The sequence below is a fragment of the Leucopleurus acutus genome (genome assembly GCF_964270905.1).
Source record: "Leucopleurus acutus genome assembly, chromosome: 6".
NCBI lineage: Eukaryota > Metazoa > Chordata > Mammalia > Artiodactyla > Delphinidae > Leucopleurus > Leucopleurus acutus.
In genome coordinates, this window is record NC_139149.1 from 89440375 (window position 1) to 89464716 (window position 24342).

The 24342-nt window shown below is 37.7% G+C and overlaps 1 protein-coding gene across 2 annotated transcripts in view; it reads left to right on the plus strand.

Moving 5' to 3' along the window:
* ADAM23 (ADAM metallopeptidase domain 23) overlaps positions 1 to 23621 on the plus strand; it is a gene marked incomplete at both ends in the record, with an annotated part of 161763 nt that extends 138142 nt beyond the window's left edge. The window contains 5 exons of one of the 2 annotated variants that reach the window (XM_082840810.1): positions 564 to 683; positions 2244 to 2412; positions 4407 to 4518; positions 11881 to 11971; positions 23573 to 23621. In XM_082840810.1, the coding sequence (XP_082696936.1) occupies positions 564 to 683; positions 2244 to 2412; positions 4407 to 4518; positions 11881 to 11971; positions 23573 to 23621 (541 nt within the window). Of the gene's footprint in view, positions 1 to 563; positions 684 to 2243; positions 2413 to 4406; positions 4519 to 11880; positions 11972 to 16291; positions 16383 to 23572 lie in introns of both variants that reach the window. The other variant, XM_082840809.1, reaches the window with a different exon arrangement.
* Positions 23622 to 24342: the final 721 nt, after the last annotated feature.

The following is a 24342-nucleotide window of genomic DNA, read 5'->3' on the forward strand; positions in this document are numbered from 1 at the left end:
CAATGTCGCCTAGGACCCAGATGATTTCTGCCCCTCTTCTTTGTAATGCTTAGCATGTTCAATTTGTGTCTTTACATTTGTGAATTCACGATTGCAAGGCGAATGCAAAGGCTCCACACTCAAAGGCAGGAAGCAGAGGTAGGAGCAAAAGGTCTTCTCCCTGTCAGGCTCTAACCTTTCATCCGAGCACAGAATTCTCCCCAGCAATCCCTAGCTGCCTTTTCCTCACATCTCAACACCCAGGGGCCGCTCTTAGCTCCAGGAGGTGGGAAGGAGGGATGGCTAGGAAAGTGGGTGTAGCAAATGGGGGTGCCATGATGAACTCAGACACCAGTCATGAGCCATCTTTCAGGGCTGGGCACTTTGCTACACCGAAGAAACTGTGATCCTGTTAGCAAGGAAGGAGGGAGTCCTTACCAACCAACAATATCTGAACAAATGCTTTTATTTAGAAGAAAAGGGAATATTTCCCATTTTAAAATATTTATAGACTGAATAGTTTCGATTTTTTCTGTTTGATTCCTCCTGTCTTGTTCTTCTTCTTTTTTTTCAAATACGTTCAGCGATGTGTTCTGTGGATTTTTACTCTGTACCAATCTTACTCGAGCTCCACGTATTGGTCAACTTCAGGGTGAGATCATCCCAACTTCCTTCTACCACCAAGGCCGAGTGATTGACTGCAGGTAACACATTAAATGTTGGAAAACCTAATGAATCGCGAGAATTACAAATTTAGAAAAATCAAGGGAAATGGTAACTTAGATTTTATTATCACCTTGCATGTTTAAAGTCATTTAAAAAACAAAGTTATATACTGATTTGCAAATTATATTTGCTTAAAAATTTTACCAGTTATTAGTAGGGAGACATTCCTTGTAATTATAATCTTAAAAGTAGAATTTTATGGTATTCATGTTGACACATGATTGAAGTTTTGAGCATTGAAATATGTCACTCTCTGAAAACTGTGTGTTTTATTTTTTGTGACAAAAAATAAAGAATTTAAGCTATACTCTATGTAACATGTGTCTGGTTTAGAAGATGGCTTAATTAATGCCTAATCACATATAGAAAATATACACTAAAATATTATTTATAGCTGTAGTCAGACATTTGATGTCCGGTTATCTGTGAGTACAAGGCACAGAAGATATGAGGCTTATTTTTGAACACTGGGAGTCATATTATATTTTAAATAAATGTTGTTCACATTAAAGTAGTCGTAATTCTAAGATGCTATGCCCTCATTCAGATGATAAATGTCGTTGCCCAAAAGACTTTTGGGATTTCCCCCTACAGAATTGCCTTCAGGGTCTGCAGTGTTTATCCCTAGTATTCCCCAAATAGCAAACCTTCATCTTATATGAGTGAATGAAAGATTTGGAAACATCCCAAAGTAATTTTGAATAGAATTTAGTAAATTGATTGGGTAACCAAATTGGATATTGCTGTCTTGGTCAAATGGTTGCTGATTTTCTGTCTTTTAAATGGCTCTAAAGACTATTCTAACAGTGTCATAGACAATAAGATCCTTCCTGGAATAAATCTGTAGTCCTCAGATCTAGTTACTTTGATGCACAGAAGCTTCCTTTGAATGTGTAAATTTTTGCATGTCTTTAGATACAACAACCTTGTTAAATTATATTGTTTTATTCTAAACTAGCATATTTTAAAAATATTCAGCAAGGTACTTAATTAGTAATTATAACATTGATTATTATTCAAATTCAAGCTGTCCTTCGTTTTGAGATTTTAGAATTATATGTATCAATAGAGAGGAACCGGCTTATTTTTTTCAATCATGAATAGTCCAATCCTCTAAAGTAATAATTTAAAAAATATTTTCATTTGCTATTTATGCTCAACATCTGCCTTTTTGCATCGTGAAACAGCTGAAAGTCTTGAAGAGCTAATGATAAGATTGCTCGTCTTGTTCTTATGCACACCTCTCCCCTAGTTTTAATGTTGGTCTTGAAAACAGGGGAAGATTTAGAACACACTTTGTGCAAATGACATTTTTTTTGTTCTGATGAACTGCAGTGTAATAATGATAGTGAAAGACAGTTTCTTTTATTTAGGGGAGGTGGGGAAAGGGGGAAAGGAAGAGAAAAGTAGAGAAATGCTAGAAGAAATCCATGTCCTCTGACAGCCTCTTCAGTTTCCTAAGAGCAAACGTCATTCATGCTGATGTTATATTTCTAAGTCTGGTGCTAATGCTTGTATGACTATTCTTCTCTTTTTAGTGGTGCTCATGTGGTTTTAGATGATGATACAGATGTGGGCTATGTAGAAGATGGAACGCCATGTGGCCCATCTATGATGTGTTTAGATCGGAAGTGCCTACAGATTCAGGCCCTGAATATGAGCAGCTGCCCTCTCGATTCCAAGGGTAAAGTCTGTTCCGGCCATGGGGTAAGTAGGCATCAGTGTCCAGCCCAAATCTGAAGTTGGAGGACACCAAACATTGTCTGGCATCCTCCAGCTTCACAGTGGTTGGACTTCCACTTCAGCCATTCTCCTTCCGTGACTGTTGTTAATATCTATGCACTGACTATGATTATTTCCTTAGTATCCTTATCTGCTAAGAATAACTCCTATATGTGTTGATATGGTTTTATTTTTGTTGTTTCTTTTACCACTGGCTATTTGTAGTCACTGCAGTCTCTAGAGATAGCTGGGCATCCAAGGAGTTGGAAGAAAATGGATGTGGTTCCTAAAGAAACTGTAGACCCCATGTGACTGCTTTGTACCATTCACAATAATTTACACCCTCTCAGTAACTGCCTTCCGGCTACTCAACATGCATACTGAGTATCTATGTGTGCAAGATCACACTAGACTAGAGGTTGGATCACAGCTGTAATTCACGTGTTTAAAGTTGTACGGTTATGCTTGGACCATTGGCAGCCAAAGAGAAGATGTACTTTCTATGACAACTGCATGTAGCTTTAATTCTATGCACAAAGTGTTTGGGCAGATGCTTCCTGGCAAACCGAGGTTTAATACTTAAAAGCACATTTTAATAATTATTTAAATTGGGTTTAGTAAAAGAAAAGTAGTTCAGAATTTAAACAGCCTTCTGAAATGGAAAAAAACAGACATGAAGAAACTCAGAGTGATCATCTCAAAGGAAGATGCTGCAATGAAGGTAAAAATAATCCAAAATATAGATAGCTAAACAGGTGATACGTCGTAGAACAAGGTAGAAAGACATAAGAAGCTTATGCCCAATGACTATGATTTCGTGTTTGGTTGAAATCATAGGTTCACTGGGAGGCAGTACAGCCTAGTGGTCAAGAACATGGATTTTGTGGCTAGAAAGAATCCTGGGTTTGAATCCTGGCTCTGCTTCTTTCTATCCCAGTGACTTTGGGCAAGTCACTCAACCTCTCTCAGCCATCAGGGTGCTAGTGTGAGTATTAAATGAGATGCTATACACAAAGCACTGAGCATAAGTACCCAGCACATAGTAAATGTAGTAAATATTCAATAATTGCTACAGTAAAGTAAAAGCACTGGGCAGACCTCTCAGTTACTCAGTTATTGTTCTGAAAGCATTATAAAATTTATTGCTTTAAAAAGGCACATGAGTCTCCACTACCCCCCCCACTTTTTCATCTTGTTAAAAAAGGGGTTAAATTCAGCCTGTTAATCATAATCATGGTGTTATGTCATTTCAGATTAAAAAGCTCTTATTCCAATAAGCTTAAATTCGATTTTATCATCTCTAAATAATCTATCTGCGCATGTATTTCACAGGCAGATGAGGATTTAACCTACTCTGTCTCTAGTTTGTGGATGGTTATTTATTTCATCTAAATTACACATCCATTCCAGCATGCTGCTTGGTCCCCAGAGGAAGAGAAAGGGACAGAGATCGCTCTAGGATGGTCTTCAGCCTGGCTGACTGAGACAGGAGTGATACCACGGGCAGGCAGGGAAGGTGGGAGAGTGTGTGTTTGGCTGGCAGAGTGCCCCCTAATGACTTCTGTGTTGAGCGTGGTGCGATAATGCAGTGCATTGGTGATTTATGCCTCCAGGTATTTCATCTCTGGCAATGCCTCTTAAACCCAGTATCGCTTAATTTCTTGAGTTAAGCATATATGTTTCTACATTGTCAGACATTTGTGTACTTAAATAATATCAACACGAGTAATTAACATTTAATTTAAAAATTTCTTCCTTTTATTCTTGATTTTTCTATAATTAACTGAAAAAAACCATCATCCAACTATTGGATCTATACATTGTTTCCCCTTGTCTAGTATTCAAAACCATGGGAAATTTTAAAAAATTCCCAATGGGTTTTAAAGCCTCTGCCTTGTTCCATGTCCCTTTTACATTTATCACCATTATTCCACCAAGTGCAGTGAAAATGGCGCATCTCTGTTCTTTGTTCTTCACAGGTGTGCAGTAATGAAGCCACCTGCATCTGTGATTTCACCTGGGCAGGGACAGACTGCAGTATCCGGGATCCAGTTAGGAGCCTGCACCCCCCGAAGGACGAAGGACCCAAGGGTTTGTGTGATTTCGGTTTCAGTTCCTTGCATACTGAATTCATTGGTACTCTTCCAGTGGCGCCAATATAACAACTTCATAGATTTGACAGGAGACACATAAGAATATCTCTTTTTGCCGTTAAAATGTATGATTCATATCACTACAGAATTAAGGGTTCTTGTAATATAACATTGAAAAAAAATGTTTGTTACCCGTTAGCCTAGAACTGAGATTGGGAAGAAGTAAATATACCAATTTCCTTTCTTTCCTTTAAACCTCATTCTTCTTCCATAATCACAAATGTTAATCATTTTATAGTTTGTCTAAGCTATGCCAGTGTTTTTAATAGATAAACTCTTTTTCACTGACATGAGACTCTGGTCATTCCTCACTACTTGAGTCCTTCCAGAAGGAAGTTGTAGTCTTCCATGCTCTGTTTAAGCACACTTTTGATTAGGAAGAAATTGGAATACTTCACAGACCTCTAATACTTCAAAGAGAAAACGTGAAAGATCTGGAACTTTGTTTTAACCAGCCATTAAAAGGAGTTTAGAGTTAGAAGGAGTCTCAGTGGCCATCTAGAACCACCCTCATTTTTTTTTTTACATCTTTATTGGAGTATAATTGCTTTACAATGGTGTGTTAGTTTCTGCTTTATAACAAAGTGAATCAGCTATACATATACATATATCCCCATATATCCTCCCTCTGAGTCTCCCTCCCACCCTCCCTATCCCACCCCTCTAGGTGGTCACAAAGCACTGAGATGATCTCCCTGTGCTATGCGGCTGCTTCCCACTAGCTATCTATTTTACATTTGGTAGTATATATATGTCCATGCCACTCTCTCACTTTGTCCCAGCTTAACCTTCCCCCTCCCCGTGTCCTCAAGTCCATTCTCTACGTCTACGTCTTTATTCCTGTCCTGCCCCTATGTTCTTCAGAACCATTTTTTTTTTTTTTAGATTCCATATATATGTGTTAGCATATGGTATTTGTTTTTCTCTTTCTGGCTTACTTCACTCTGTATGACAGTCTCTAGGTCCATCCACCTCACTACAAATAACTCAGTTTTGTTTCTTTTTATGGCTGAGTAATATTCCATTGTATATATGTGCCACATCTTCTTTACCCATTCATCTGTCGATGGACACTTAGGTTGCTTCCATGTCCTGGCTATTGTAAATAGTGCTGCAGTGAACACTGTGGTACATGACTCTTTTTGAATTATGGTTTTCGCAGGGTATGTGCCCCGTAGTGGGATTGCTGGGTCATATGGTAATTCTATTTTTAGTTTTTTAAGGAACCTCCATACTGTTCTCCATAGTGGCTGTATCAATTTACATTCCCACCAACAGTGCAAGAGGTTTCCCTTTTCTCCATACCCTCTCCAGCATTTATTGTTTGTAGATTTTTTGGTGATGGCCATTCTGACTGGAACCACCCACATTTTGTAGATGAGAACTCTCAGCCCCTGAGGTCAGGTGACATACTATGGTTACTCAGGTAACCAGAGGCAGGGCTGGGACCAGGACCCAAGTGCCCAAACTCAGGCCTATTCTCTTTTTTTACATCGTGTTATAATGTAGCCTGTGTCATCATAAATATGATAGTCACTTTCTCACTATTCTTCCCATTCCCAACCCATTTTATGATTTTCAAAGATCTAGAAAAGTCATCAGTTACAGTAGGCTTACTATAGCATCTATAGCATTGTACCTGAGAAACCAAAAAATTACTAGAACGAATGTTGTACACCAATGGGCATTGTATATCAGGTTCTTCTTTTTCATGGTACTGCTAACAGTATTTTATAAATAACTATCATGCTTTTTTTTCCTGAAGGTAGGAAAAATGCATATAGAAATAGTGCCATTTTGATGTGCTTAGTTTTGGATGAAAGTGCCTTTAAACTCTCTGAGCTTCAGTATTGTCCATATAGGAAACTATGACTTCGAAAGCGTATGAAGTTCCATAGTCCTCAATTCCTGAAGAGATTTAGGCTGATTTGGGTGCATGTGTAATGTTCAGTAGGAGTGGGTGTGTTAAAACACTTCTCATGAGTTTGCTTAATATGCCGTGATATTAAGATTCTATAAGAATCACAAGCACACCCTCACAGTCTATTTCTGTTCTCCTTCTATTTCTAAAAAGGAACCAATTCCACTTTTACATTTAGTCTTTCGTTACTTTAAAATTAGTACAAAAAATTCTTGGATCCACCTTCAGAACTTAGATTTAGAGAAGATTTAGGCTCTGACAAGAAGGAGAGATTCATTCTTTCCAAATTTTCTCGCCATAGCATGTCTGTGATTCTCTGAAAGATCTAGATGCTGTTTCCTCAAGTGATGTATAAGGATGCCTGAACAGATGAGCAGAGCTAAAGTGGCTTAGACTTTGTCCTTTTTCATTATGTAGGATAGGGGATAATTAATTGTCTGGTTCTCTCTATTCCCCGTTCCTTCACTCACCTGTGCCTAGAAAACTTACTTGGAAGCATAAAGTAAACTACATTCTAGAGAAGAGAATATCCATAGCTGCCTTTTGTTTTGTTTTGCTGTCTTCCCATTTCATGTGGTGCTAGTTTTCATTATCTTCTGAAGATAACCTTTTTGATCATTCAAGTTTATTGTAGGAAATTTTGAAAATACAGAAAAGATTAAAAAGAGGATAAAAACCATTCTTAATCTGGCAACTCAGAGGTAATCAATGTTAGCATTCTGGTAAGTTTCTTTCCTATTGCATATTTTCTTTTTTTTTTTTAATTCTTAAGGAAGACAGTGGAATCATTTGGGTAAACCTACCAATTGGCTCTAAAGTCCTCATGAATCTCTAATAATCTTGATTCACTTGAAAAAAAGCCATTAATTGATATAAACAAAGAGCAGTTATTATTGTAAATTATCAGATTTCCAGAAAAGTCAAGCAATTTTAGAACAAAGAAATAATGGCTCTATCCATAACGGTCGTTTATATCTTTTCAGCCTCTATAGGAAACTCCAGTAATACACTAGGAAAATGGGAAACAACAGAAATAAAAATTTAAACACTTGGCTGTAGATTTTTGATATTCTGGTTAAAAGAAGATGGTAAAAGAGAAACTAGGTACTTTACTTCTATTTTTTAATCCAGATAGCAAATATTTATTGATTCTCTACTATTTAAAAGCACATCCTTGCACATAGTAGGCACTCAATAAATATCACATTCCTTCTCTTTGGGAATATATAAAGGAAGTGAAATGGTGCATGTAGTGCTGATTTTCCGTTTTTCAGAATCCATTTGTTGTATTGCCTTGCTGAAGAGTAACAAGTAATGAACTCAAGGTATTGAAACAATCAGTACTTCCTTGACTGTAGGTTCAGCAGCTGTATGAGGTGCCAGAGTTTTTCTCTATAACTTTGTGCTCTACATTCTTTCTCATGATTGAATTGGCCTGATGTTGGATCAAGACCAAATTAGTAAAAAAATAAAGGTGAATTCTGTGACTCTGTTTCCATTGATTTGAGGAAGTCAGAAATGAACCAATGTGTTTTGGGTACTCCTTACATTTTAACTATAGGTTCCTGGAAGAATAAAAATTCAACTTCTCCATCTAGGTAGGGATGAAAAACACACATGAAAGTATTGCCATTGAAGTCACTCTGTACTCGCTAAAGTTGTCCACTGTTAACCCACTGTTTAAAGCATGCTAGATTCTTTGCTCCAACTCTCAAATCAAAATTACTACAAGACAAGAAATAGGATCTCAATGCAAAAACCATGTGGATGAGGATTTTTTAAAAAAGATTTTCTATCACATATTACTTCATTCATGTTTTCTACATTGTCATTCATTTTACATATGAAGACTTTTCTGGGTCCCTCTTCTCCCAACCTGTTTCCACTGAACTCCCTGAAAGAAATTATTTTGGTTTGTTCTACAAGGGTAAAATATGTTGGAACTCTGTTTAGAAGACCTAGAATTTCCACCTGCTGTAAGGAGAACCACGTCAAGTACCAGTAATTTTTGTAACGTGCAGGCATCGTTGCGCAGTGCTTATTATGAAATACAATGGAACTTTTCTCACTGGTTGGTTTGCAGCACCATTGTAGGAGGAAAGAGAAGAAACTGGAACATATCAAATATTTTTATTGATATATATATAAGGGCAAAGAACGGTCCTGGGAAGCTTTGGTCAGACCCTTTCATCATGACAATAGTCATCAGATCAGAGATGGAAGGGCCTTAGTGGCAATTCAGTTCAGACCCATTGTTTTAAAAATGAGAAAACTAAATTAGCAAGGTTAACAGCCAGTTAGGTGCAGAGCCAACAATAAAACGTAGATCACCTGATCTTCAGCCCAATGTTTTCTTTCTGTTATTGCACACAGCCTGAGTTAAAGCTGGGTGTTCAGTTATGCTGCTAGTTTTCATAGCAGTACTAAGTAGAAAGGGTGAAAAAAATAAAACATGTAATGATTAAGCTTATTAGCTGATCCATTATTGTCAAAGGAAGCATTATATTATTAACATTTAGCAGTATGTTTTCATTTTTGTTTTCCTCTTTCTGTTGTTGGCTGGATTATTATTATTATTTTTAATCTTGGTCCCTGCTATCATATGTGATAAGAGGTAGAATTTTTGAGACATATATAATATCAAGATACGAACTATGAAATTTTTCCTTTTCTTAGGAATTTCTATTTTATATGTGGAATTCTTCCACAGACTAGTCATGCTTCAGACACTTTGAAATTGTGTTTTTGAAACTGAGCGATTGGCTTTTTTCTTTTCTTGCTTTTAGAGACTTTCTGAAACAAAAAGCTGCATTATTTCATCTATGTGATTCCAATGAACCAAAAGGGGCTATAATCCTGCATCCTTTAATACTTCAAAGGCAGGAGGCATCAAAGCCATCACTTGTACTCTATGCACCAAAGTTCCTTCTGCAGAGATTTATTATCTTGTTAAAATTTAAGATTAGAAATAAATACTCTACTAAATCTTTAACCAAACTGTGTTGTTTGCTCCCTTACTCTTACACCGTATTTTCTGGAACCCCCCAAAAAAGGCATTTGGTAGATAACAAATGAGTGAGTGAATGAACAAATACAGTCACATAATAAATAAATTCTTACAGAAGTGAAACTAGATCATAGGCCCCTAAAGATCTAAGGAATTTTTTTTCAATGAGAAGATAAATTCTTTGTAGCTGTGAAGAGCAGCTGAGACCTTGGTTTCTGAATATTTTCCCCTGTACAAATCCACCCACCTGTGAGCCCCTCAGTGAATTCATGCCAGTTTGAAAACACGTTGAGTCGCTACCTACTGAAAGAGATAACCCTGTCAAGTATCATGATAAAGAATCAAATGGATTTTACATATATTTTTAGTATACCACCATTAAAAGTAGTGGGAGGGAGGGAGAGCAAAGATGGGAGAGGATACCTTTGAAAAAGCTATTTTTCCACTTACTTTTATGTTGCTTTGGTGTTGACTACTCATCAGTTAAGAATTGGAGATAACTGTTCTTGCTCAGGGGAGATTAAAGACTATATCTTTTTATCTTGAATACATATTTGAAGCATCTGTAGGAGTCTTAGTCCTCTGGTTGTTTCTAACACCTGCATGATTGATTGCCTAATTCTCTCGGTTCTGCAGTGAGAAATTACATCCATAGCAAATACAAAAAGCCTTTTAAAATAGCTATTTTTAGTCATCATTCATACAGTTACTATAAAGATAACAAATATTCATTTATCATTATGTTTTACAGAGATGTGTGTGTGTTTCTTGTAATTTAGCACATAGAGCTTATATAAGAATTAACGAGGTAATAGTACTCTCACGTACTTCGGGTCTGAGGGCAAATGCCTAAAACTTAAGCAAAAAAAGCAAAAAAAAAAAAAAATGATAACATGATGTATCCTGGTTAATTTAGTATTCTGAAAGCAATGATTTTCTAAAGACTCAAAAAAAGAAAAAATAAGGCACTCGATCTAGAATACCCTTCATCCCAATATTTACCGCCACAATTTGGAAGTCTGAGCCATCAGTTAGGTTATTTTGAATTATAATGTACTGTCATATTTGGAAAACATTGCCACCACCTTATATGTTGGTCTTCTTTCTTTTCCCCTCAATGCTCTCCATAGACTTTCTCTGTTTTCTGTTGTGTCCCCATCTTTTTCGTTATTTTAAGAACAACTCAGGTTGTGCTAAGTTAATGATAAAACTAGAATCTCTCACTCAGATTATTTGCTCTGTGATAAAATGAAGCAATTGTACTGTTGCTCACCAAGGTCCCCTCTCTTCTTTGGGAGAATATTTAGCTCAAAATGTTAACAAGCCCAATATTAAGCCTTAAAAAATTGTGACTTCGAGTCATAGTCCTTTGTTTCCCATAACACACAATCTGTGTGAATGCAGCCTTGTGGAAGCTAATTTCGGTCTTCATCGGTAAAGTGATTGAAGCCAGTACTTTTGATTCACATAGAAATATGAGTTAAAGTGCATTTTTGTCCACAGGTTTGCCTGTATAGTCACAGCCGCACAGACACGTTCAACCCTGAACAACCTGCCTCCCTCCTTCAATGCTAAACTTCATCTTGCCCATGCAGAGAACGCTGGGGACCTGTGCTCATTCCAGGCCCATTTTGCAACCTGCCAAAGCTATTCACAGAAGTCGTGATGTGCGGGGATGGAGTGTCTCCACTCAGCCATCCGCTACTGCATGGTTTGAAGCAATTAAGACAGTTGCCCGGAGACCCTAACTTTCTCTCAGTGCGTAGTTTATACACTGGAGACTATAAACAAAAACTAAATGTCCCAATACAATGTGTGTCCCAAACATTGCAGGTTATTTGAGATACACTTTTCCAGATAAAGTAACTTTCCAGGTAAAAATGTGGTTCATTTGAAATATATTCTGTTTTAAATTTGTAAGGATTTTCACAAAATTGGAATAAGATCTGAATTTTAAAAAAGATATAGCTTCCTAGGCATATTTCATGGTTTGAGAAGTTTATAAAAAGCATAGTAATGGTTTATTACTTTCATAACCAAAATACAGATTTGCTGTTATGCAATTAAAATTACATTTTAATTTTATCTCACTCCGTGTAGGACCTATAACTCAAATTGGATTATTTACATGTTTAAAGTATTTATAAAAGATTATGTTTTTAAGTAGCATTTGTGGAATTTGAACGTAAATTCAAAATCATCCTCAAATATTTGCAATGTGTATGTAGATCTTAACTTCAAATCTTAAAGCAAAGATCTCAATCTTTAACCGACTTTCAGAGCATTTCCTGAACGGATTATGTGTATGTTAGTGAAATCAGTGTGTAATTAATTTCCTTTGTTAAAAAAATCTCCGTTTTCCCTCCACACAGTGAGCATGGCCACAAGCAGGCTAATAGGTGCTGTGGCCGGCACCATTCTGGCCCTGGGGGTGATTTTTGGAGGCACAGGGTGGGGAATAGAGTAAGCATCGTTCTGCGTTTCAGAGTGTTTCTGTTTGGTTCCTGGCGTGTGAGCTGACCCTTGGCATCTGACTCCCCCATGTGTTGTCTCATTGCTGTGTTCCCCGTGGTAGTGCCCCTTGTGGTGTGATTTGGATGTGTTTGTGTCCTGTGGTTTTCTCGTGCAGTGGAGAACCTTCTCCTGTCTGGAACAATGTGGGGCATAAAATAATATTGGGGTGCTTATGATGTCTTCACAATTAAGGCAATGGTCCAAAAGCTTCCATTGCTCCTCCATTTGTAAAAGTAATTTTAAGATACAGACTTTTTTGGACAAACTATTGACAAAAATGCTTTTATATGAGAGTTTGTTAGGATTCTTATAACAAGTTTAATCTTCACCAGTCAAATAGATCCACGTATACAGCTAGGAATTATCAACTGTTGTAGCTCCTTTTAAAGATAATCCAAACGTAGCCACTAATATTTCCTCCATTTATTTAGAGTGATACAGGAGGCTTCAGCTTAATTTTTTTTAAAAAAGAAGATATTCAGGATACTGCCTTTATTTTCTTCTTATAGAATAGGTTAATCATTCAAATCAGAAGTTTACATAAACATTTGGAAACAAGGAGCCTTAAGAAAGGGAAGATATTTAGTGCAAACCTTAAGTGAACAGTTGCAAATTATCTGGTGCGTTTGTCTTAAAAATAACGAGTGTATAAATAAATATATTGTGTGCCACTTGCCCTACACAGAAATACAGCTCTTCTCATTGGTGCTTTAATTTAGGTTGCTCTGTACTTGATCCACATCCTCACAACAGCTGTCATTTCTCCATGGGATATTGCTTTTATGAGGTTGCCAATCTGTAGACTAAAAGATTATCCTAATATTTTCCCCCTCTAATTACAGAGAAAGCATTTACAAATAACAGAAATACCCCACACATGCTGTCTTTTCTATTCAGTGTAGTGGTGGTAACCCTCCCCAGCGGCCCAGGAATGATTTCCTAGTATCTTAAGGAAACACCAGATAAACTCTATTCAACCTCCCCAAACCACGGGCTTGTTGCTAACATCACACACGTTCCTCCTTAGTCCCATTAGTTGCTGCACACAGTACAGTACGGGCCTGGGAGACCTCGGCACCAAAATAGCATTAAGAGAGGAGGAGTCCAGAGGTGTCATTTTGTGTTGAAGATTACCTAAGCTTTCTCTCCCCTGACTGAAGGGCTTTGACTAGACTGGGATCGTCTAACTCACATCCCATCTGTATGGACTGTGAAGCTAATTAACTCAAGGGAAGCTAAAATACTGGAAAAGATATTTTATTTCTCTTTACTTGTTAGAAAATAAATATTTTATTTCTCCTTACTTACTTGTATATGACAGAGGTAAAATATTTAGAGAAAACAAGAACTTTGTCCCGTAAAATTTCACTTTGGGTCTGTTAACTGGATTATATACAGAAGCAACATTCCTTTTCCAGGAGAAATTCTGTATACATTTATGTGAAATTCCTCCCTGAAGAAAGGTAGTTTTCTAAAAAATCATCCCAATTCCATTTTTTATATTATTTTATAGTATATAAATTCCATTTTATATCATTTTATACTATTTATTGGCCATAACTGAAATGTACTAACAGAAGGGATGAATTTTAATAAATTTCCCTTGGAAAAATTTAGAGCTGGGCAAAATCCAAGGCCTTTGCTGTAAGGCATAGTCTTTGTTACCAACCTTTGTTTCATCTACGCTTCCACTGTTGTTAGTTTGTGGCTTTTTCTGGTTGTGACAGGTAAGTCCGTATGAGCATATATATATTTCTTTAAAATAGATTTATTTATTTAACTTGGTTTCTGCACTCTTTTTGTCTATTAGTTTACTGGTTTTTTTCCTTCAAATTCTAAATTTTGCCATAATTGCTAAAAACAGAAATATAGCTTTTTAAAAATAAAATCCACATAGTATGATATAGGCGGTTTTAACACTTTTTGGTTCAACTGATAGTATTAATGTTCATTTAGTCACTGAGGATTCCACAGAGCTTTTTTTTCGGTTTTGTTTGGGATTTTTGCCTTTACTTCTACTCCTTAGGTTATAATTGTAAATCAGGAATCATTTCTCATGGATTATGTATTGATTCTAATCCCAACCTATGCTTTCTGGGCTGGTAAAGCACAAATCATTTCTAAAGCATACAGAATGTAGACGGCAATACAAATTTTTTGAAAGTTTGTTTCAAAATTTGATTCCTTATTAAAATGTGGGAGTTTGGGATTGACATATACACACTGCTATATTTAAAATAGATAACCAACAAGGACCTACTGTATAGCCCAAGGATGTCTGCTTAATATTCTGTAACAACCTAACTGGGAAAAGAATTTGAAAAAGAATAGATACATGTATATGTACAACTGAATCACTTTGCTGTACACCTGAAACTAACACAACATTGTTAATCAACCATACTCCAATATAAAATAAAAATTTTAAAAAAAAGAACAAAAGCAGAAAAAAATGTGGGGAGGAAATACAGCTAAATGGGATAATGTTTAGCAATCTTAAAGAGAGTAAATTGTTTTGGCTTTGCAGGCCGCAGGGTGCCTGTCATAGCCTGTGCGTACCTCTGCTGTCTCTGCATGAAAGCAGCCATAAACAGTATGTAAACCAATGAACGTGGCTGTGTTCCAATAAAATTTCTTTGCCAAAAAAGCATCGGGGCATATTTGGCCTGTGGTCTGTAGTTCGCTGACCCTCAATTTGTAGCATAAGCTTGAGAGTCAGACAAATTTGTGTTCAGATTTTGCCTCTGTCACTTATTAACTTCTAGAAGCCTCTGTTTCTTCATCTATTAAGCAGGGATAATCATAGTTCCTATCTCGTAAGGTTTTTGTGAGGATCAAATGAAATAATATTTGTCAAGAGCTTAGAACTTTACCCGGCATGTAGTAAGTGCTCAATATACGGTAGGTAATCTGCTTTTCCTGCCCTCATTATTATTTATTATTTTCAGTGTGTCTCTACAGGCCACTGAGATTTATGTTCTGTAGAACCTCAGTGGTTAGCCTGTGAAGACCACATCCCCCAGTCTCCCATTGTCCCCCAGACTCACTCATCCTCCACCTCCCCACTCATGCCCACAGCACTGGGAGGTCTCCGAGTAAAAACATACAACGCACACAATTTTGGTGCTGCTAAAAGTGGCATCCATTTATGTACACAGTTGAGGGCACTGATGTGAGCAGAAAAGAGAATTTTTTACACAGAAATGAATGTATACACAAACTCAGGATCTTAGGGGAACTATGAAAATTGGCCTCGTGACTTCTGAAACAGAGATGTATAGTTAGGACTGGAAGTGGCTTGCCGTTAGGAGCACTGGACCTGCATATTAGCATCCTGGAGGTTGTGATACTTAGAATAATTCGTTTGCTGAAGTTAGCGTTTCTTACATTTAAAAACAGTGAGCTAAAGTATTTTCCATGTGGGTGGAGAGGATTTACTGTATGTTTCAACTCTTAAACAACTGATAGAAGCTCCACCTTGCATTTTCTTTCTTGCTGTCTTTCCGACTCTCTCTCTCTCTCTCTCTTTTTTTTTTTTTTTAAACTATCTCTAAGCCTCAGATTTCTCTTAGCAATAACTGGAAAATTGAAGATAGATTGAAGAAAATTGAAGATAGAACCTAAGGAATCTTTTTCCCATTTCTACAGAATTACCCAAATGAATTTTATGCTTCCTTTATATCTTGTCTTTGGAACCCCATGTTGCTATGTAAACACTGTATAGGTCTGTACAGTGAAGCTCTTTGAGAGCTTCAACGTTTCTATTTATTTGATACCCTCCTTCCGACTTCTACATTTTAACTGTCTCCAACGAGGGATAAAAAATTTAGCATTCAGACAACTTTATGTGCTGCTTGAAAGAGCATTTCAGTGGAATAGTTTTCCTTCTTTTCATGCCCTCATTTGCCAGTCAGATTGAATGAATTCTAACGCAGTCATGTTCTTTATTCGCTCTTTTACTTGTTTGATTCGTGATACTGGGAAAGGGGAGGAGAAGAAAGATGGGCAACGGCAGCTATTGGGCATCCATAATTTGCTTCAAATTCTGAAAAAGGTGAACGGAATGAATTATTCTGCCAGTGGTGCAGAAACTTTGGATTTCCAGGTAGATGAATCCAAGCAGTAGCTGTCTATAAATAAAGGCGATTTAAGTGTTTAGCGATCTTTTATGCAGGGGACTTACTTCCTGAAACTGCTTATGTGCCTGTCCCTGGTGGTAATGAAAGCGGTCGGCTCATATGACTTTCTTCCCATGATCCTTTGTCACAGGTCCTAGTGCCACCAATCTCATAATAGGCTCCATCGCTGGTGCCATCCTGGTAGCAGCTATTGTCCTTGGGGGCACAGGATGGGGATTTAAGTAAGCAATGCCGCATGTCTTCTTCTCAGTGGCTCTGGTACTTCTCTTTTCTGCTTACATAACTAAGTTTTGAGTTCCTGCTACCAGATTTCGAGTTTTAACAATAAAACTGCTAAAAATAAATATTTTTGTTCAGAAATGGGTCAGAAATGAAGAAACATGGAACCTCAAATATCATCTTCAGGCAAGTGGGAAAACATGAAATGTAGAAGGCATTCACGTGCACTGCTTAAAGGAGAAGTTCTTTGATAAAATAACTTTTAGGAGCAAGCATCCTGAGACACATTTATTTATATGCAGATAATCGAGGAAACTATGTCATTGGAAATAAGTGGGTATAAGTTCCTTGTATCTGTTTAAAACTGGTGTATATGCCATTGACATTTTGAAATTTTCACAACCTAAGTAACCATTTGGTTCTTATTTTTCACATGTAACATGTATAGCTTTGTGATTCGAAAAGCTTCATTAATTTTATAAAAACAGATTTAAAAAAATAGTTTTATTAATTCCCTAACCTACTGAACTGGTTTCTCATTGGAATTTGAAATCTGTGGCTTTGTGACACTTCCTATTTTCTAATGAACTGTTAATATTGACATGACTGGTAGGCCTTTGTGTTTTCATATGACCTTTCAGTTTGGATTGTACATTGATCACTGAAGTAAGTTTGTTTAAATAGACACACCAGATAATCACAAACAAACCTTAACTGTGGTCCAAGTTTTTGGACCTAGTTTATCCAGTTTGGATGTTTCCATACCTTGGATTCATTGGATAATTGCCTTTTATACCCTTTCGTGCTGTGATGACTTGATTATTGTGGTTTGTAGATAAGACCTCCTGTGCCAAACACTCCCTGTGATCAATTCAGTTTCAATTAGACCTAGGGAAACAAATTTAAACAGGAAATAAGACCATTACCCAAATTCAAAACCCACTTTCCCTCCATCTGTTTATTTAACAGAGGAAGTTTTTGACCTAAATTGAAAGTTTCAATTGAAATTGAAAGTTTCTGACCTTGAATTATCTGAATAATTGCCTTAATTATGAACTTTATTCTATTTTATGTTTGGAATTCTGAATTCAATATATTTAAACCAGGTAAAATGTTATTATTAGAAACTGATTATGAAAGAAAAACAAACCAATAGATGATTTAAATAAATTCAACATTTTCTGCTAATTTTGTTATTATATTAAGATTTAATGCATAAGCCTACAAGGTTTTGAGTGGCTTCAAGTTGGAAAGGTGTTATCAGATGGGACGTCTTTTCTACAGGGATATTTATAAACTTGAACTTGTTTGGCGAAACAGTAATTTTGGCATCGAAATACTTTGAAAAACACACACAAAGTAAGCAAGTCCTGTTTAAATTTCTTGTATGGTATTACCAAAATATTGCCCAGATGGTGAGTCTCTCACATGGTACCTAACAAAAGAATATATGTTTGTTTGGGCTGACCTAATTCCAACAAAAACTTTTCAGTGTCTCATTACTGTAAAAATGTCATTGTACGTTGCAGTAGTTCCAGGATCTGTTATCACTCTAGAATGCTCCTTTGAACTTTTTCATAAATATGCCTCAAGAAAAATAAATTGGGCTCATGCCCAGGCTTATGCCTCCTTAGTGTTAGGAAACCTCAGTTTCAAAGGCCTGGAGAAGAGTCTCCTGGGCATCTTTGCCATCCAGCCATCTGCAGTGACAGATGTATCACTTCAGCATTTGGCGATAAGAGCACTGTTCTGTAGCAGGACCTCAAAACAGTGGCCTGGCCTAGCTCACAGCTTGAATTGCATGTTTCTTTGGGGAAAAACAAAAAAGCCTTTATCACTGTGTATATAAGTGGATTAGGCCCGTACAGTTTAGTTATATCTGCGAGAGATGTCTAATCATCAGAACACACACACACACACAAAGAGGGGAGAAATGGATACTTAATGAGGTGAGAAAAACAGCCTTTCTGGGGATGCTGTGCAGACACGTGTACGGCTGGGCTGTGTCAATACCCCTTCCCATCCCTATGACCCTTATAGGAAGACATTGTAGCAGATACACAGTAGTGCGAAGTAAATATTTGTATGCCCTGAAACAAAGAAAAAAATGAAGGCAGAATTCTTGAACATGTCGCTTTAGCTGTTTAAATTCGGAGAAGCTGCTACTCTTTGTGCTATTGGTTTGCTCCATGAGGAGCTTTATATTTTCAGAGTTTAGATCTTTAGATTTTAATAGTAACCATGTGGTTTGTACTAAACTTTAAATAACTGCTTACACCTTGCAATAAAAAGCTTTGGGTGCTGAATGATAAAGCTTAGGTTTTCCCACCATTTGGACAGTTTTGGAGATGATTAGTCTAGAGGTGATTTGGAAGTAAAATTATTTGCTAGTTGAACTGAAACTTCGAGTTTTTTCATTGAGTTCAGTGTAGATACAAAAGAGCTTTCTTTAGAATCAGAAGTTGAAAACAGTTTTTAAAAAGGATTGCTCTAAATAAATGCCTTTATTGGAAATCCCTCCTGAAACGGGTTTTTATTACTAGACGGGAAATTGGCAAAGTAGCCTGAAGAATCTGAGTGTACATAAACTTTTAGATTAAAGGAAAATATATTAACTGCTCAGGGGAAGTACTGCTTTTTCCTAATGTCACATTTCTTTAGGTATAACACTGAGTAACATAGATGTGGAGGAAGTATCATACCAAACATAATCTGTTAGAGTATGCATGAGAAATACAGCTGTGCTCTGACTCCTGACACTGTCTGCCGTTCTTTATGGTTCTTTTTTTTAAACTATATTTCCCCTGAAATAGGTGGTAAAGCATAAGCATATGTGAGTGTACATGCATGTGTGAATGTGTACATATTTGTGTATGTAAAGTGATCATGAAGCTTTATCAAGATTGCTGTGGTCAAAAAAATAATATGAATTTAGATTACTTCTTTTTAGCAGAATAGTAGAGTCTGAAAGTTTTGGTTAACGTAAGTAAGACTTGCATGAGCAAGGTTGTGAAACTCTTAAAAAGAAAAAAAATGCTTAATTTGGTAGGTTATTTTTTTTTTAATATTCTGATGTATTGGATAATGTGGTAGGCATACCTTAGTAACTTCAGTTAATTGCATATTCCAAGTATGAAGATGGCTAAGGGATAATTCAGTCTATGAACTCACAGTCTTTGGGGGTGTCAGGATTTTTCTCTGAGAAATCCTGTGAAAACTGAACATAGGCCCTTGGCACACCAATTTGTCCAACTTTCCACCACATCTGCATCGATTTACACTCACCCCATGCTCTTTTTTTCTCTCCATCCCTACACACACTAAATAAAGCTACGAATTGTGCTGCGGAAGATTGCAAACCTCTGTCCTGGTTGACTCCTGGAGACTCATGGCCCCTATCCAGTGCTGAATAATAATGCTGCTCCACTAGGTCATTAGAGCTGTTGCTTTCCCTGGACTTTGGAAAAAAATCGAGAAAGTGAAGGATCGTTTTAGTAGCATTTAGGATCATTCTCTAAAGCTTAGGAAAAGTGACAAATATATAAAAAGAAAATTGCATCTCTCCATCTAAAAATGAACAGAATTGCTGTTATTAACCTAGATATGGCTTTTTAGCTGAATTCCTTTAATTTGAAGACAGGAATTTTGATGTGAACAATATGGTCATTCATATGCACATAAAGTATATCAACATCATAGGCAATGGTAGTAGAAAAGAGGAATTCTAGGTGATGGTAGGAAAAGAACTTGAAGGTAATAGATGATGCCATAGTTTGTTGGCGATTCATATCACAAGATTTTAGGATGAATATTGAGTTCTTCCAACCATAGTATAATCTCAGTCTGTGGAAGACTGTTGCCATGTCCCATTATTCCACTGCTTGCTCTCTGCATGGGATTTGGTGGCAGGAGTGGCCGTCCTAGCCTGGCAGAGCTCCTCCTGACATTAAAAGTGTTAATTTAATAAGTCTGTGGAATTACATATGTGGTTTCCTCTCTATGAGAAGTTACTTGGGATACAAGTCCTTACTGAGCCTGACTTGAACTCTAGGAGATTCTGTTTGGCTTTTGTTCCTTGTCATTGGAAGTGCTAAAGAAAAGACTGTTTAGGTGCTTGCAATAAATGAAATTTAAAGGACCATATCTGGATTATCACAAGGAAAGTTAACCGAATTGTTTGAATGTCACATTGGATGAAATTTGAAAGGAACTTAATATTGCTAATGACATTTTCTCAAAAAAGCAAATGTCCTTTTTTCTTTGTTTTGCTTTTCATTTTTATAGAGTTAGGAAATGGGATCAATTTTAGGTAGTCTTTCAATTTTAGATAGCCAGACTGCCGCTTATCTGAATTACATGACCATATCCCAGTGCAAAATAAGGAGCCCTATTCCTCTAGTACCTGCGACTCCTGGGTTAGGCACTTTCTCACTCAGACCTCACAGGTGGTGGTGGTGTTGGATTGGCCAGAAAGACCCACTTAAGCTCCCTGACTCAACCCCCTGGGGAAGGGAACTCAGTCTAAGGTGACCAAGGAGGCGGGCTTGGGCAAAGGGTTCTTGGTGGGCAGGTGATGACTCATCATGGAAAGAAAAGAAGGTCTTAGTGGTGGATAGACATACCCTTAAAAGAAGACCTGAGACTTTGCAATTCCAAGATGGTCATTGTTACCTGAAGTGCTTTTTAAAAATTTTGTATAGATGGATATGTAGTATAATATATAATAGACAAAAGTACAGGTTTTTCAAAAGTAGTGAAAATGGATGGAAACTGGGTCAATGCAGGGTTTATGGATTACACTAATATTTTATAATGATCCAGAAATACCTTGCAGGTTATGATGAAAAAGTGAGCTGCCTTCAGAATCTAGTGAGCAGAGGTATTCAGAGGAAACACTGTGGAAGAAAAGCAGCAAACATCTACGCATGAGAGTACTGCTTTCTCATTAAAATAGAACAAAAAGACTTGACAGGCAGTTCTCAACGTACAGTAGCCCATAGTGGTTTTACAGTTTACCCCTGAGGAACCCTCAAAGTCAGCCTGCTGCAGGAGTATCCCTCTCTGTCTTCATCACGGGGCTCCACTTTCTCCCTGCTGGGACATCAGTGGAGGAAACATGGTCCTGGAATTCCCCATTGGTTTCTAGAGTCCATTTTCCCATAGACAGGAGGGTGGCTTGGCTTCCTGGTCTGGCCTGGGAGTCCAGTCATACTGTAGAACATTTTTTGTATAAAAAATGCAATCTAAGCTTCAAAAACTGACTTTTAAAAGGAGCACAAGCTTCTGGACACTAGAGGTTGCCTGTATGCCAGGCTGAAATGGAATTTCATATCTCCATTTAAAAATGAACCAGGGAATTCCTGGTTAGGACTCAGTGCTTTCACTGCCATGGGCCCGGGTTCAATCCTTGGTCAGGGAACTAAGATGCCGCAAGCTGCACGGTGCAGCCAAAAAAAAAAAAAGAACCACATTGTCATTATGACCGTAAACGTGGCTATTTATCTGATGTTCCCTGAACTTGAATGAGGGCAATATAGTCATTTACATGGGTAGCATGAGCACACTTGATCTTTCCTCCACATCCGCTTTTGACATTAGTTTAACATTTCTCATGAGTTCCAGCAATACATATCTAAATAGGTTGGGGCTCCTAGTCCGTCAGGGTCATTTCACAAGGTCAAGCAGTCCCTGTTTTTCCCCACCTGACTCGCAGGGCGTGTGGTTCCTTATACATCTACCTTCAAGGGCAGTGAACATAGGTAGAGACACAGGTCCTGTGCTCTGAAGTAAACTAGCTCAGTGACAGATACATCACGGGAGACTTCCTGTTTGTTCTCACCTGTCTTTCCTGGGCAGCTTCAATAATGGCTGCTTTTAAGAATACTGAGCCAAAAGAGGGTTGAAGGGTTGGGGAATGGTGAAGAGAAAAAAGTAGCACTGTTGGAAATAGTGTTTGCACTACATGTTAGCCAGTGATCCACATGCTTAAGCCGTTGATGAAGATGCCATAATGAAAAGGTTAAAAAAGAGAAGGGAGATTTTCTTTAAAGATGTTTATTTTTGCTATTTCCAAAGAGAAGCATAAAAGGGGTCATCTCGGAAAAAGATAAGAACTTTGCGGGATGTCTTTCTACATATTTTGAGCTTTGGTATTGTTCTGATTTTGAATTACCTCTGGGCGAGGAGGAATATACTGTAATCCTTTTGGTGCTTAGAGCTGTAAGGGTATCCAACCGGCCCCAAGTGAGTGGGCAGGGGGATGAGGGATCCTGGGGACTCGCTGGTCTCCAGGTTTGCATGATGCCGCGGTGGCAGCTGCGTTGCACCCGCTCAGTGTGCAGACTGAATGCATGAGCCCCCTTGCTCGATGCCCCACATAAAGCCAGACCACGGGGAGGTTGCAACTAACTTTTGTTGTTGCCTTGTAGTGTCTTGCTGGTTCTTTCTTTTCTCTTTTTAAACATAGGAACCTCTTTTTAGGAGACCGGACACCGTGAGCAAGGCATTTTAACTTGCTTACTTCAAACTAAGCTAAGCTGCTGCATTTGCTTAACTAACCCAAGCCTGTGTCCATTCTCCCTTGAGTGTACTGTCTTACTGTGCACTCAGGTTTTCAACTGTCTAGGTAAGAAAAATGCTTGTTCCAGAGTAGGGTAAGAGCTCACACCACCAAGGCAGCAAGATAACTGAGTAGAGCAAAGGTATTTGTTTTTGTTTTTGTTTTTTCCACTTTGACAAAAGCGGATCCACTGATACAGAACTCTCAAGTTCTGGAAGGAAGTAGCTATAAGACCTGCAGAATTTTTCTTAGTTTTGCTAATAGCCCCCTAAGTGGGAGAGCCTCCCTGGAATAATTTATATCTAGTTAAAATTAGCCATGTCGTTTACTTCTGAAACAGACAAATTGGGCTGCCCAGTGGCTTTCTGTGATTTACAATGAACAACTTGAAGCTTCTTTTGGTATTCATAAATGAATATACACTGGCAGGGAGGTTGTACTAACAGCCAAAAGTGTGAGCTGTTCTGTGTTTCAATTTCAAGTTATTTGGGAAAATCTGCCTTGGGGCCAGTTGATCACTTTGCTCTGGAACTAGCATTGTTGTCATTATCATTACCCTTCTCTCATCACTATCTGATTGATATTGTGGATTTTTCCCCTCTGCTTGCATCTTCTTTTGACGCACCCTGGAAGAAATGTCAAGAAGAGGAGGTTCGATCCTACTCAGCAAGGCCCCATCTGAATCAGCGGCACTGGATGAACGGCATCTTGCACTGTTGGATTCTGGGTATGACATACTTGCAGCATCGTTGCCGGAACTCTTAAGTCTGTAAACAAAAACACTGGGTGGTAATGACTACAGAACTAAAGTTGGGGTGACAGGGATGGGGTAAAAGAAAACTGTCCTTTTTGGAAATAATTTCAAAGAACCTCCTCCCACCTCCTGTCAATAAAAGGGAGCAAAAGACAATGTTATAAAAAGAACGATTTCAGAATTTTTTTTCCAATGAAAGGAAGAAGGAACAACAACAAAAATTAAGTGCAATAAAAGAACCACTAAAAAATAGCAAATGTTTTTTTTCTTTCCTCAGCCTGTTGGCACTTAATATCTTCTAAATGGTTTGGCATGATTTTTTTTTTCTTTTCCTACCAATGACACACTCCAGTGGCATGAAGATCAAAGGGTAAAATCTGCATGGCATATATACAACAAGCAGCTAGCAAGCCAACCACAGCAAAACCTGCAACTGAATTCCTAAGGTGAAGGTGACAGATGAGCCCATGGAAGCTGCCTGACCCCCAGCCCCCTAGTCTAGACCAGGCCACGAGGAGCTCCACACACCCCTGCTCTTGTTGATTCACTTTCCCGTTGTCTTTTCTCCTGGACCGAGCATCCTTTGGAAATGGGAGCTGGAATTTGAACAATGAAGCTATTGTATAGTTCTTTTATAAATGTAAATATG